Source organism: Prosopis cineraria, unplaced genomic scaffold (assembly GCF_029017545.1).
Source record: "Prosopis cineraria cultivar Desert tree isolate PC_DT_omini unplaced genomic scaffold, ASM2901754v1 PC2, whole genome shotgun sequence".
Classification (NCBI taxonomy): domain Eukaryota; kingdom Viridiplantae; phylum Streptophyta; class Magnoliopsida; order Fabales; family Fabaceae; genus Prosopis; species Prosopis cineraria.
In genome coordinates, this window is record NW_026555333.1 from 40322004 (window position 1) to 40339066 (window position 17063).

The window sequence follows — 17063 nt, forward strand, 5'->3', positions numbered from 1 at the left end:
TAAAAGCACAAACCAAATAATCCAAGAAGGAGATGAGAAGAATTCAAAGCAATTGGAAACAAGAAAGAAGGTTTAGAAGAACTCAAGTAGTGGCTTTATCTTCCTTAGATAGCTTGAAGAATCTAGTTTGTCATAGTGAATTTCTCCTCAAACCAAGATGAATTACTTCCAATGATGGCTTCCATAGCTTCAAATATTGATTGAGATAGCAGGTATATGGCTAGAAAGTAAGGGAAAGTGAGAGAAATGAAGATTGGCTAGGAAGAGTGAATGCTAGAATTTTTAGAATTGAGAGAGTAAGAGGGTGTGAGTTCTAAAGTAAGAATTGAAGAATGAGTGTGTAATTTTAGGCCAAACCTTATTTTCAACATGTGGTGTGTAAAATGAGTAAAATAGGATTCTAGGTGAGTAAAGCTAAGGAAAATTTGAAAACTAATTAACAAAATTAGTTAGGAAGTTCAAGAATGAATGTGGCCACCATTCAAGCTAAGTTAACTTAGATGCACTTGTAGCTCATGTAGGATGCTCCACACTTAATTAAAACTCACTAAATACTTCTAAAAAAATTATCAAAGGATGATTATGTAGTTGCTTAGTTGAAATCTTCCATGCTTAAAGTCCTTAGAAGCTTTTTAAATGAACTCACATACATGTGTCACTCTAAGTTCTTCTTACTTTGTATTTTATCTTTATAATCCAATCTTTTGGCCATTTAATCCTCTTCTAATTCCTTATTTGTGTAAGATCTTGATTTTTAAATACATATTTAATTGTAAAAATTGAGTTGTGATTGAAAAATTATATTGAATATTGATATTATTTTGAGGTTTGATTAGAGAATAAATTATATTCAAGGTTCTTTGAGGTTAATCATGAGCACATCAAAATATGACCTAAAATGGGCCTAAGTTGACATATTGAGATTAAATAGATTTTATAATAGGTATGGGTCTAAATTGGGCATGAGTTCATTGAGCTAAAGTGGGATTTTTGTGTTTGTGTGATGCGCTGTAGAACATAGTGCATTTGCCGTGATGTATTACATGAAAATTTAAATCCTCATTCTATCATTTGATAGAACAAATGGGAAGGAGTTGGTTGGTGAGGATCCTGTGAAAAAATTTAAGGGCTCTACTAGGGCATTTAATTCTTGGAGGTTAAGGGTTAATTTTAGTGCATTTAAGGCTTCAAGTAAACTTCCCAACCTCCCTTCTACCTTCTTCTCTCTATCTGTAGCTAGGTTATGTTAAGTGTAAGCTAAGGCTTTCCGTTTATGATATTGCCCAACCCTTGAGTTCAAATTGTTGGGGTGTTTTGAGGTTGAATAAGTGTAGTTTAATTTGTTTTAATATTATTTATGATGGTAGAAGGGTTAATCAAAACCCCAAGATCTTATTAGGTGATTTTAGTGAAGATTGGATATATGACAATTAAATAAAGATAAGAAAGTATAATGATGATGATTTCAAGTGTGTTTAAGAGTTTAAATATGTGTAACAAATTTGGGTTAACTAATTAATTAATATAACCCTTAAGATTAAGGTGTAATTAGTGTGTGGACACTTTAATTATAGTAGATAGCGCTTTATTAAATATGGCTAGTATGGTGTTGTATGTAGATATTGATAAAAACACCATTGATAATGAAAGTGCACTCATTCAGGAAGCTTTGTTAGTAAGGAATCAAGGTAATCACTACTAATGTGTGATTGTGTGTGCATTGTGACTTACTATGCGTGTTTTTATATGGTTTGGAAGCAAGTTATGTTTGAGAAAGAATGTTTTTATTATTTGGAAAAATAATTTCTAAGTGGGATGAATTATATATGTATATATTATGTTTGGAATTAAAATTTGTTCGAAAGCAAGAAAATGTTTGGTTGTGTTTTTTGTTTAAAAATAAGCATGATATATTAGAACTTGTCTAGAAAATATGTATTGGGAATTTTATCCGGAGTTGTATTCTACGTGGTAAGTCCTTATGGGACCCAATGAGGAACTATTAGCTTCAATCAACTCTATTTTTCATGATAGTATTTTGAAAAATAAGTTTCACTCTTTATTACTATAGTAGACTTTTTTTTAACCATGATAAGTGTAAAGTCCCTCGAAAGACCTTACTACACATACCATAATACTTAAGTAAACAATCATAATACCTAAAAAAACTATTTTAAAAATGTGAGATCCTAACTTAAGTTAAAAGTACCCAAACACAACTTCTTATGCATAACAGAAGGGTTTAAGAATGTGTAAACATCACATCTTTGAAAAAGAGAATCAAGCAATTATTTTTCCCAAAAAGAACAATGCACCATGACTTGAACTACATGTGTTGTAACATATAATACAAAACCACAAGATCACGTCATGTGACATGCATTGTGGCACATATACCAAATTTTACCATTATAACAGTTATTTTGGCATGAACGTCTAATGCTAGTTCCACGTACAACATTTGATCAGAGTAATTTAAGTTCCCACATGAAGCTCGAAAACCAAGCTAGCTAATGAAGTAAGTTTAGACATGATCCAACATTTAAACTTGTTTCTGACACTCAAGTGTAAAAAGACACTTTTCTTTTAAAATTTAGTGCCCTAAATGTTCAAATTCAATCTTTTGATTTATTAGACCACCCTAAGCCTTGAACAAAGTCCCAAAAAACTAAAAACACCCAATTAGCCCATAATATCATATAAATAGCACTACCTGCTAAACTTGACTACTTAACACCACTTTTAACATAGATGAACTTACGTGAGATTTATACCACACTATGGATAACGATGATACATTTGACCACACTTGTTTTACTCACATATACTTGACTTACACAAATGGAGCCAAGGCTTTTCATTTAGTGAAGATAAACAATATTCACACCAAAAAGGACACATATATAGTTAGCACATTAGTGGAACAAGTCACTACATATACAATTTCAAATCTTGCCTGTGCAACAAATACCTTTAGCCTTACACAAATACCTACCACTTAGGCATCACAATCTAAGAATATAACTCATTGTGTAACACAAGCATGGTTTAACAAAATTATATTTACGCATTTGCTTGTAATAGCATCTTAGCTCACCACACACATGCATATAGTGTCACAATTGGCAAAGATGCAACAAAAGTGATACAAGCAAGTCATTCAAAACAATATATGTCTATGTATGTATTCTAGTTGGCAACTTAAACACTATATACAAATATACATTCATTCAACTCAAGAGTAACATTACAAACTACTAAAGGCACAGCTACTCTTCTCACACTTCCTTTTCTAGCCTTAACAAACACTTAGAACCTATAGATATGAAGGAATAGGGTAAGACAAAAGTCCCAGTAACTAAATAAACTTAAATATCTATTAAATAGGTAAAATTATACACAAGAGACACAGTAGCATTAATTCAAGAAATTGCATGAGCAAGCATTAGATTCACAAACAAGCATCAATATGACTATATTAATGATACAAGACATAATGTAAATGCATGATCATATTGCACTAATATTTTCCTCAAACCTCTAAATGTCCTGACCGAACCCATAGGCTATACATAGGATATCTTTAGTCGGCCCAAGCTCATCATTAGTGGAAGAGATAGGGCCAATACATCTTTACCATTTTTGGACTATGAATTCTCCTTAACCAATCAACAGAGTATCGAATACTCTCCCCATCAACTACTCTTAAAGTAGCAGGGAGTAGCCCAACCATACCTATCAACTATGGTAAATAACAAGGACAGTAGGCATCATACACACGCTAGAACCACAATCTACACATCTCACAAGGTGAATTCCCACCTCTAGCCATATATGAATACTCATGCACTCTTAAGTTCTACTACTGGATCATACTCAACACTCTAGACTAGGACTTTCTAGCCTTACATAAAATAGGGCCACATGCCTTTGTCTTACACTAGCGTATCACTTTCTTATGCACAATTTTTTGTAACACTACACATGCATCCCATGAATCACTTTTCACATGCATCACATGAAAATTTTACAGTTAATGCACTAAGCTACGCCATTAGTTTTAGAAATCATTATATGAACATAACTATAAACTCATATAAACAATTTTCACAATTCACTTTTAAATAACTTTACAAGATAAAAGGTATAAAAGTTTATCCAATTACCTCATACACTTTTTGCCAAAGATTACCATTTGCATTAAAGCACTTGAGATTTATAGAATTCCATAAGTAACTTTAAATTACTCAATCTACATAGACCAATGTCCTTGATTAACTTCCAACTCAATACAAAGCATCAAATTGATTAAATCACATTGCTAAGCACTCACAACTGTCTCACTTATACTTTAAAGCTCACCTTAGCCCATTCACCACAATTACATACTCTTAGGCCATTGAAATGGCTAAATCACCTCTCAATACACTACACAAGTACTTCCACCCTTTTTAAAACTTGTCAATTTAGGTTAGATTGAGTATAAAGCTTCAAAACTTAATCACAAATCCTCAACCTAGTCACAAAACCTTAATTATACATCCAATAGCCTTTTTAAAACTAACTAGTCAAAAAATAACTACTTAAAATTCCTCGATTCAATTTTTCTATACCTCAAACCTAAAAAAAATTAGGGTAGTATAGAAGTATAGGACAGTACCAAATTTACTCAATAAGAAACAAATTGAAAACAACTCCCAACTCTTAAGTGCCAACTATGGCTTGCCCTAGTAGAGCAACATTCTCCTTTTATGATTTTCTTCCCTTTTTTCTTCAGAAAACATGAGCTAACACTTCCTTAAAAGTCAAACTCTATGCCATACGCTGTGGCACATGTAATATATGTCGTGGCACGTAGGATAGTTTGAAACTTCTCACTGTAGCTCCACGCTTTGTTCTAGACTGCTATTCTTCTACTCGATCCTAACCATCTGATAATCCAACTAGTCAAAATACCAATTTACCTTCCAAAATTTTGATTAATCAAATTAATTCATTAATTTCCTAATTTATTCCTACTTATTAGTATTAATTAGCTTTAGGATTAAAAGCTCAGGATGTTATAATAGGCGTTTAATAACTTTAGTTCCATTAAAAAAATCATAGAATTGTAAAAAATTGATGTAAAATTTTAGAGTGTTACAATTTAGACTTGTAATTATTCACACAAGAGATATCAAAACATATGTGCATAATCTCAAATGATAATTAAAGTTCAATTGCAAGATACAATATTATTTCCAATATCCTAGGTTGCAAAATGCGACAACTTAGTATTAATGTCTTTTTCTAACAATAACATGTGACTTGTGTCTTTTGATGTCTTTTTCCAATCTATAATGAATTAGAGGGCTCAAATTTGTGCCATTGTATTTAGAAAGACAAAAGATACAAATTAGGTTAATGTTCCATGTCCCAAAAATTGCCAAAATGGCCAAAATACCCCAAAGTTAAGAATAAACTCTAATTGATTCCCAAGGCCTAGAAATGCCTAATTATGCAAGAATTGAGTTTTTATGAATGCAATAATGTAAGAAAACCATCCTAAAATGTATGCAAATAATGCAATATGTCAGAGATTTATCTTGTACTTCATGCCAGTCACGCTTGACTCGATGGGTGTGACATTGTTTGTCAATTAGTTTTAATGGAAAATGATTCTTTTATACTTCTAAAAAATAAAAAGAAAGATAGCTATTAGAACTTGTAATTTTCTATTTCATTCTAGTAATTTGCCCAAGAAAATTAGTTATTTCCTAACAAAAGTTAGTAATTGATTTTTAGTTATTAGACATCATTGATAAAAAAATTTGCATAAAGCAACTTGAAATTTGCTATTCCATTCTAGTCATTTCTCCAAGAAAAATAGTCATTACTCAAAAGAAAGAGAAGTTAGATTTCCTCCTTTGCAAATTAAGGATGATATATTGCATATCTAGACTGTTAAATTGAATTTGATAATTTAGATTTACTAATTTTTAAAAGTATAGACTTAATTTGAACAGTTTAGATTTACAGTGAATGAGCAATAGAGGAAAAACATAGTGGAAAAAAGCTGACCCTAAAGAAAGAAGTAACTGATTTTTAGTAGTTAGACACCAATAAAAAAAAATTTGCATAGAAAAACATATAATTTACTATTCTAGTCATTTCCTCAAGAAAACTAGTCATTTCCTGAAAGAAAGTTGTAAATAATTTTTAGTTGTTAGACTTTAATGATAAAAAATTTTCACAAAACAACTTGTAATTTACTGTTCCGTTCTAGTCATTTCTTCAAAAAAAAAAACTAGTCATTTTTTAAAGGAAATTAGTAACTAATTTTTAATTATTGGACTTCATTGATAAAAAATTTTGCATGGAGAAACTTGTTATTTGTTATTCCTTTCTAGTTAGTTCACCAAGAAAACTAGTCATTTCTTAACAAAAAGTAATAATTAATTTTTAGTGGTTGGACTTCACATATAAATTTTTAATAGGGACAAATATGTCATTTCATAAAAAAATGTCAAGCAAGTCTCCATGGATTAGAAAATAATCATCACATTTCACAGTACCTAATTATCATTTGCATATTTTAAGGGTATTTTTATGTCATTCTCCCTTAAATTTATCTAGTTTAGTATTTATAAATTCTAGTTTCTATGCTTTTTTTTTTGCCAAAATGTGTCTCTGTTAAAATAAGCTAACTTGGGTGTAATGTATTGTAATATAATGTTGTACAGCTTTTGTTCGTGATATCGAATGGAAAACTAGATCGGACCGGCCGGTTCAACCTGTAAAGTGGTAAACCAACCTCTTTCCTAGTTTGATTTTCCATTAAAACTGATTTGGGATTGATTCGATGTAACCTGGCCAACCCAAGACAACTCGACGAACCTTATAGGTTCGCTGAGTTACATTCTTACTAGCAAAACCAAAACGACATTGCAACTTCACCTTGGTTCACTGGATTGGTTGAAAATTAAAAAAAAAACACAAAAAGAAGAAGCCAATGGTTAGAAAAAGAAATGGGAAGAGATGAAGGCAGAAGAAAAGAAAGGATACGAACAAGAAGGAAGATAGGGAAAGAAACAACAATGAAGAAGTGGAAAAAGAAGAACTAGATATAAAAAAAAATTAAAACCCTTACTCTTTTGAGATCCATCTATCTGCCATTTTTGCTACAAATCTACAATGAAAAGAAAGATGGGAGATGAAAAAACTATAGACCCAACAGAAAAAATCGAGAAAGAAGTTTTCGAGCTTGATTTTGTTTAGATTGTAGAAAATAAGAGATAACTAACTAATGCACATTTCCTATCTTACTCTCAAGTTTTTGCACATTTTATAAGATTAAGAAAAAATGTTAGATCAATTGCAAGAGAGTGAAAAGCCTAGAGCCAATAATTCGGTCAGGTCGGGCTTATTTGGTTTAGGCTCAATTCAGGCCCGGCTTAATTGAATCGGGCTTGAATTATTCTACCCTCTTAAAAAAGCACATAGAGCCAAGTCAGCCGAATCTTTTTTGATTGGGTTCGAGCTTAGCCAAAATTAACAACTCTATATACATATAAAGGCAAAAATTTCAACAGTTGGGCTTATTTAGGTCAGACTCAATTTGGACGGGCTTAAACTATCCTACCCTCTTAAAAATGCCCATATAGCCAACCTCAGCCCTAACTTTTTTCGGACGAGTTTGAGTTGACCTATCAAGCTTGGCCCGAATTATCGGCTCTAGAAAAGCCTAACAAGATATTAATAAAATATTATTGTTTAGATCAATATCTTGGAAGTTGGGAACATATTTCGGTAAGTGTGTGTCTTCTGTTTTGAATTTTTCTTCAACGAATTATTGCTGCATTTAATTTAATTAATTCGAATGCATAACATTAATATTGTTTCATTTTATTTTTTCATTGTATTATATTATCTAAATGATAAAATCTTGGTTTGTAAAAGTAAAATATTTTATTATTTAATTTTTATAATTTTTTATTTATTCAGCCCATAGCAGTAGAAAATGAGGAAGATAAATGAAATATGTTAAATTGTTCTTTTAAAAAAATACTAAATTATTAATTTTAAAAAAATAAAAAGGAAAATTGTAAATTTTTTGTATTTAAATGAATATTCTCATTTATTTAAATATTCATTTTTTATATTCAAATTCATATTTTTATGTATATAAATTAAATTAAATTATTTTAATTAAGGTCGATCTGACTCAGGTTAACTCCTGATTCAACCACTAACCCTTAATCCATTGTTTTGACTAATTCAATATTTTGTCTGATTTTCAGTACCTTAGTTTGTGAGATATATATATATATATATAATATAATGAAATATAATTACTATTATACTTTTTATTATTGTTTAATTAATAAAATTATATATTATTACCTATTTTATTAATTTATAACTAATGATAAAGTTTTTTGGTCTGGAGTCAATAAAGATAATCAAAACAATTGTTATTTCGATATATGCTTTACTATTAAAAAATAAAACACCCATATTGCACTGCTTTAATATATTTTAAGAGGAGGGGTACTCTAGAGATTTTATATTTATGTTTCCTATTCTTTGATATCTTTGATAAAAGGCAACCATTTTTCTTCACTCAGACATCTATAATTTATTGGGAAACACAAGTATTACTTCATATTGGTCCTTATAATATTTTTTTTTTCTAATGTTCCAAATCTTTCTAAATTTTCTCGTCACAACGTTAGCTGCTTTATTTTTAAATATGCTTAAAGGGATGATATTGTGACACTAATAACAATGTCAAATTTTCTAGTATATAACTAATAATGTTAATGAGGATGCTAACATATTTCAAATATAATAAGTTGGCAATTTAAATTAACAGTGGGTAAAAAATGGGATGATTGATACCTGACAAAGATTATTCTGGACTTGTAGAAAAAAAACTTGTCACTGTCAAAAAGTGATTTTTGGCCATTATGGGTTAAGTCTTTTATTTTATGCATCAAATATCTTAATTTAATGGATTTGGTTTATCTTCACTATCTTTTCTTTTCATTTCCTTTTCACCACTTGAAAATAAAATCTAAACCATCCAGATTTGGTGTAGATTAAATTTGAATAGTTTATATTTAAATTTTTATTTTTTGGCCATTATGGGTCAAGTCTTTTATTTTATACATCAAATGTCCTCATTTAATGGATTTGGCTTGTCTACACTACCTTTCCTCTCCATTTCCTCTCCACCACCCTAAAATAAAAACTGAACCATTCAGATTTGGTGTAAATTAAATCTAGATAGTTTAAATTTAATTTTTTATTTTTTATTTATATTTATAATTTATACTTATAATTTTTGAATCCTTCAAATTAAATTTGGATTGTTTTGAATGGTGATAAAGTAGACTTATTAAAAAATTTAAATTTAAATTTTAATAAATATAAAATATAAATATAAATAAAAAATAAAAATTTTAAATCTGGATCATTTAAATTTAATTTGCACTAAATCTGAATAATTTAAATTTCATCGTAGGGTAGTAGAAAAGAAATGGAGAGAAAAGGTAGTAGAGACAAGCCAAGTTATAATTTAATACCATTTATATCACATCATCATCTTTATAAGTATATTTAAAAATAAAGGAACTAATGTTATATGTCAAAAAAAATATAGGGACTTGCATTGATAAAAAAAAATGCATTAACCAATAATAAAATAGGACAAAATTATAGAAATTAATAATTATATTTTTCCTAACTAATTTATTTACTGCCCCAAACAAGTTTTTAATTCTTTTTCTCTTTTTTATGCCGTCTCCATACTTCTTTCCTCGCCTTTTCCCTCCTCCATTACCAAACGGGCCTACCTCATCCAAAAGAAATCTCTGCCATGTATTGCCTTCGCCGGCCTTAAATGGGGACAGATTCATTGTTATTAGATGATCGAGAGACGTTATCGATTGATTATCACTGATTAAAGAAAAACAAACCAAAAACAGAAAAGCGAGAAAAAATCGATGACTTTGATTTGAGACCCGCGTATTGACTTCACTCTGAGGCACGGGAGTTTCCAGTGAATTTCCTATGTAATTATATATGAATTATGAAACCCTCCTGTGTATATAACAATCAGATACCCACTAAATCTCATCATCGCTTTTGAGCTCCTCTTCAACAGTTTGAGGGTTCAATGACCCAGAATCAATCTACACTGTAAGTGAATTTTCAACTTTTTATTAATATTCCTTAAGGATAACTGTTCTGCTTCTTACTATTTCGTTGTCTGAAGTGCTCTGCTTGTTCTTTTGATTGCAGATTTAGCAGTGGATTAGAGTTGGCATCTTTCGTGGCCAGCTCTGACCTTCTCACTTCTTCATGTAAGCTCATCTCAGACCTGTACGCCGAAACCCATTCAAACCAGAATCTATTCTTCAAAATAGATAGCGAATCAGGTTTGACAGTTATAGCGTTTGGGTCAACCCAAAATCATGCTCAATCTGATTTGCTTCCTTTTTCGATCGACATGAACGACAATCCCTTCAAATTTATCTGTTCCAAAACCAACCCCAAGTTCTCTCTTAATCAGTTTGTATTTTCCCTGTTCAATGAATACCGAACCCAGCTTGGTCAACTAAAATCCGAGGTACGTACTTCTTTGTCTCTTTTGATAACCTGGAGATACAAGAGGAGTTATTATGTGTTTTTTGTTTTTTAAAGCAATTTGCCGTCTATTTGTATAAGCATATTGATTTGCTTGCTTGACGATTGAAGCAGAGCAAAATCGTTGCTCTGATTTGTTTTGTAGTTCATCTTGTATTTCCGTTTTAAGTTTGCATTTGTCTTTGGGCCCAGGGAATTTTTAATTCCTTGGTCCTTTTATGTACTTTTTTTAAAATGGACCTCTGCTAAAAAAAAAATACTAGAGAAAAAAGAAAAGGGCTGAACCAAACAATATTCATATAGTTAGGTGTGGGCTCACTGGCAGACACAGGGAAACAGGGGGAGCCACTCTCTAATTTTTAATTTTTGTTAAATGAAGGAGTTATATGTTTTTAACAAAAGAAATATATTTGTTTATATTTAGTACTAACAAAATTTAACTTTACCTTTCAGTCAAAATAAAAAAATAAAAAAAATTTAACTTTACCTACTAATTAAAGTTAGGGTGAGTGATAAAAGGCTTTCGTCATTTAAATAAATTGTTGTAGATTTAAATCTTAACCCTTGTATATATAACAATTTAAAATCTCTGTTGTTGGCAAAATCTACTCCTTATGCTATCCAAAAAAAAAAAAAAATTTAACTTTACCTAATTACTAAACATACAATGACATTTGGAAAGAGAATATTTTTTTTTCCCAACAAAATAGATACTAAACATAAGATCTACTTTAGTGAGCAAGCAACAAAGTTTTTTTAAATTGTACACACATTTGAATTTAAGAATATATTTAAATCATTCAATGCTAGGCACATATGCAATCTTGTTGAGAAATTTTATTTTTCAAATTTTTCTAACCAAGAAAAAATTTGATTGTAATATAGATTATAGCATTATAAGCTTGATATGTCCAAAAATCCTTATTTTATAACTTGACTAATAAATGAATTATGTCAAATTTTTGTAGAGGTTAAAAAGCCTAATTCTTATTTATTGATGATTTTTACTTCATGAAAAATCAATAAGCAAGATTTTAAAAACGAAAGTGCATGTTTATTTTAGTTTTATATATATGTGTGTGTGTGTGTATTATAAAATTTAATATGAATGTGTTGAGATATTAATTATATATATATATATATATATATATATGCAACTTTCCCTCAATTATCGTATATGGTTTGTAATCAGCTCCTTTTAATTAAAAATTCTGGGCCCATCCCTGTATGGGGTTTTGTTGTATAATGCAGATCGATCTCAAAAAACCAGTGATTGTTACTGGGCATGCTGTTGGAGGATCAATTGCTTCTCTTTTCACTTTATTGCTGTTAGGAGATGTGAAGCCAATAGCGGACAAGCGTCCACTATGTATCACCTTTGGGTCTCCACTTCTTGGAGACCAGAACCTTCAACATGCTTTATCTCAAAGTTCTTATTTGAACTCTTGCTTTCTACATGTGATCTCTCTCAAGGACCCATGTCTTGCCTCCCCAATTTCTGATGACTACAGATCCTTTGGAATATTCCTTTTGTGTTCTGATCATGGCTCTGCTTGTTTTGAGAACCCTGATTCTATTCTGAAGATTCAAAAGGCCACGAGTCAGCTGAATCAAAGGCTGCAAATTCATGATTATGGAAATATTGTGGGGAATCTTAATCACAAGGCAATTTGCAAAGACTATGGTGTTCCCAACAGCATCCCTAATTCTAATCAGCTCAAGGCATGCCTCAGTTTGCAGTTATGTGCTCTGGGATTTCCACAATTGCAGCAGGTACCTCAAACCCTTATTTGTTCAATCTAAAATGAATTCAACCACTGTTAAAAACTGAAACAAAATGAATGAGGATTGGATGATATAACCTGGTTTTTGAAATTGATGTGTCAGGAAATTATCCTGGAGAATTTGGTAGAAGAACTGCAGGAAGTGCAAAAGACTCTGGATAAGAGGAAACGGTTTGTCCCAAACACGAAATTGGATGACATGAAAATAAATATGGCCTGTTTGGAGTGGTACAAGAAGGAAGCGAATAGGAAGGGAATGGGGTATTACGACTGTTCTAAGATGGAATATGTTGAGTCTGACCAGGATATAATCAGGTACAGGAAGGAACTCAACCTATACTGGGAACAGATGGTGGAAGAGGTAGAGAAACAGCCCCAGAAAGAAGGTGCAGCTTTTCGTACCCGATGGCTCTTTGCTGGGACTAATTACAGGAGAATGGTGGAACCATTAGACATTGCTTGTTACTACAAGGAGGGAAAAAGAGACTACATAAAACAAGGAAGATCTGAGCATTATAAGCTGCTAGAGAAGTGGATGGAAAGTGACAAGAAGAAACCTGGTAGTAATGAGTTGGAAAATAGGCAGAACGTACGATCTATATTGACGTTGGATTCTTGCTTTTGGGCACATGTCGAAGAGGCTCTCATTTCGTCTCAAAAACTTAAGGCTGTAGCATCCAATGCAACAGAGAAGCAAGAGGCGGTGAATAGTTTGGATGAGTTTGAGAAGTATGTTTATGGGTTGCTAAAGAAGTATGCAGTTTCACCAGAGATTTTCTTGGAGAAAAGTAGCTTCATGCGTTGGTGGAAGGAGTACTATACAATCAAGGGAGCTTCCCATGATTCTGAACTTGCCAGCTTCATGAAGAATCCAGCCAATTATGATGAGTATGAGAAAGGTGCTTACGATTTTCGCTGAGAAACCAAGCTTTTTAAGTGGCAAATTGTATGCAGGAGTTCTAGGGCTTCCAAATACATTAGGATTTCAGTTTAGTTCGCTTTCAATTTATGTTCTATTTCTCTAAGTGATTTTGAAGGTTTAGTTTCTTTATATTGAATGGATGCTTGTAAATTATCGTATTTTTTAACATGATTTTTGTGGGAGAATTTCATTATAACACTATCGATGGGACATTATATCAAATGAGGATAAAAAAATTCTGAAAACTCACTACAATACCAAGAAACTAAATTGAAAATTATGTTTTATAATGAAATAATCATAATGCCCTTTATAGTTTTAACAAGTAGCATCATTGAATTAACCAATAAAATTAGAATTTTAACCAATCAGTACTCTCTCCATTTAAAAATGTAAAGCATTTTTAATTGAATTTTATCCCCCAATAGTTACCTACTTTCAAACTAACTCTATATTTTTATATTTACTCCTATTAAACACTCTATAATAAATATAAAGTCATTATTAATATGGGTACTTTAAAAAAAATAATGATTATACTTCAAAAGATTAAAAATGCCTTGTATTTTTTAACATCCAACTCTTCAAAAAATAGTTACATTTTTAAACACAGGGAGAATGGTGTTTTGATTTTTTTTAAAGGATTAATCTCACAATTGCACGTTGTAAAGATACTTTAGGTAAAAGAATAAAATAGAGGCATGGAACCACACAATAATGTGTAGGGTTGAATTGCTTTTTTTTTTTTTAATTGCAAATTCTAGCCATAGAGATTTTAATATTAAGTAATGTGTAGGGTTTTTTTTTTTTTGACCAAATAAGTAATGTGTAGGGTTGAATTACCTTTTTTTTTTAATTTCAAATTCTAGCACTAGAGATTTGAATATTAAGTCACAAAGTACTAATTGGTTCATTTTTTTCATGCGGGTAGAGCACTCTCAAGTGAAGGTGGTGCAATATTACCGTTCACATGTTAAAAAATAAAAAAATCATAACTTTAAATTCTAACACTTTATTTATATTTTATTATAGGTCCATACACTTTTTTTAATATTATAAGTCCTTACACTTCTATTTTTTTGTGTTCTAGATTCCTAAATAAACCAAGTATAGCAACCTTGAAGGAACCTAAAACACCAAAAGAAAATAGCATAGGGATCTAAAATATAAAAAAAGTGCAAGGACCAATAACAAAATGCACACAAAGTGCAGGGACTTAAAATTATATTTTTCCTAAAAAAATAAAACAATATCACCCATAGTTAAATATATGTAAACTTGATTATTACTTGACCAACACAATTACAAAAAATGACCTTTTACAAAAATTAATACAAATTATATTCATTAAATAATAAATAAATTTTAATAAACTAATATTATTTCTTACTCATAAAATATAAAAACATCATTTTAACTAGTCACTTTGACTAGCTATCAAGTGCTTATCAGATCATCAATCCTGAAAATATAGGTAAGTAATTAAAAATTATTATATTTGTTTTAATAAAATATTATTAAAATATTAAGTATTTCAAGATTAAATAATTTAAATATTATTATTTATAAATATTTATCCAAAATTTAAATGTTGTTTTGAAGTTGTTAGAGTAAATGAAGGAATAATAGAAAATTTTAATAAATGCCGCATTGTGCTTCTAAAAAGACATATAAAATTAAACATATATATATATATATATATATATTCTAAACAGCATATATTTTGAAATAAATGCAGCAGGGAAATGTTTTTTAAAATTATTGTACACAGACTAAAAAACACAATATGATATATTTTATCTTACGTTGAGGATAAAATAGAAAAAGTCTCATTGAATATTGTTTTTCTTTTTTATTTTTTAAAAAATGTAGTACTTGATCATAAAAGAAAGCCACATTGATAATTGTTTATCTCCCTCCCATCCCCTTTTACAATCGCAAATCATCCAATCCCTTCAATCTTAGCCAACCCGCTCTTTTCTGATTGGCTTCTTCATATTTTCAAGAAAATGAAAAACTAACAAACTTGGGACGTGTTTGAAATTATTTGTGTTTTATTATTTTAAAAATTAATATTTTGTAAAACATGTTTTAAGAATAAAAAAAATAATAACAATAAATATTTTTTCATTCTTCTTTGTTCTCTAAAATATTAAAATACTTAAAAAATGTTTTTATTTTTCTATTTTTCAGAATAATATTTTATTTTTTAAATATTTTTTAAAAATACGTTGTTAAATAAATTTTTTTATTTTTTTATCCTGAAAAAAAAAACTAAAATATGTTGCCAAATAAATTGGCTTTTCTTCGTTGCTATCTCCGAGGGTCATTCATCTCGAGTTTTCGAGTAGATTTCTCACTCCAACAACGAAATCCACAACCCACAAACTCTTGTAGCTTTCAGAGTAGTTCTTTATTGGATTATTTCTACATTGATTCACCCGTCAACGAACACACAAGTTTATTCATTCAAAACCATCGGAAGAATCTATCTTCCCTCACGTATTCTCAAAACTATCATCAATCATCAATTGGCGGGGACATTTATTGCTGTAACTGTTTTTTTCTCAAAAATTTTCTTCTCTATTTTATCTGCAAGTCAATTTCGTTATGATTATTTTCAGTCTTTTCCTTCACCATGTAATCTTGAAATTTGGTTAATACAATTTTCCTTTTAATCAAAAAGATAATTTTTATCTCTAATTAATTAAAGATTAAAGAAAGTAAGGAAGGTGACGAATTGAAAGACTTCGTGACCACTTTCCAGCTTCATGGCCATGGACTTAGAAAGTCGAACTTTTCCCTACATTTTTCGGGGAACTTCCTTTATACTACTCCGTTTAAAAATAAAAGATATTTTTTAAAAAATTAGATATTTAAAAATATAAGGTATTTTTAATCTTTTGATGTATTATCATTGTTTTTTTTTTCCAAAAGAGTCCTATTGATAATAACTTTATATTTATTATAGGATATTTAATAGGGATAAATATAAAAAGATATGGTTAGTTTGAAAGTAGGTAACTACTTTATTGGGGGGTGAAATTCAATTAAAAATACCTTACATTTTTTAACAGAGGGAGTAACTATTTGACAATAATTATTATTATTTTTGCAATCTTATTATCTGTCATATATTGCAGCCTTAAGTGCTAACAAGGATTTATTATTGTTAGACTTATGAGAAAAATAAAGGATACATTATCGATTGTTAATTGGGAGAATAACATATTAATCCCTCTTAAATAAAAAAAATAATTTGATCCCATGAAATATGCTAATAACAGTTAGATCCCAAATGACTTTTTTGAAATTAAATTTTTATGTGCAATTACTTTAGTGCTCTCTACAACTAATTTTATATGGTTCACATATTTGATATAAGTATTTACAAGTTTGGCTCCACCAATAACTAAGATAATTTAGGAAATCATCCTTTTTATTAGTAATTTTCTTCAATCAATAAAGTCCAACTAATTTTATATGGCTCATAAATTTAATATAAGTATTTGCATGTTTGGTTTCACTAATGATTAAAATGATTTAAAAAATCACAACTTTCTATCAACAAAGTCCAATTAATTTTATATAATTTACAAGTTTAATATAAGTATTTACAAGTTTGGTTTCACTAATGACTAAAATAATTTAAAAAATCACAATTTTCTAAATTGTAAAAAGGTACTCAAGTAATTTCACACGTAAATTTAATTTCAAAGAAGTCCTTA

General features: G+C 29.8%; 1 protein-coding gene across 1 annotated transcript; it reads left to right on the top strand.

Moving 5' to 3' along the window:
• The first annotated feature begins 9877 nt into the window (after positions 1-9877).
• On the top strand, positions 9878-13520 carry LOC129302118 (senescence-associated carboxylesterase 101-like). Its single transcript, XM_054940794.1, has 4 exons — positions 9878-10182; positions 10285-10612; positions 11881-12402; positions 12517-13520. The coding sequence occupies exons 1-4, from the start codon at positions 10160-10162 to the stop codon at positions 13330-13332; spliced, it is 1689 nt and encodes a 562-aa protein (XP_054796769.1). The 5' UTR covers positions 9878-10159; the 3' UTR covers positions 13333-13520.
• The last annotated feature ends 3543 nt before the right edge of the window (positions 13521-17063 follow it).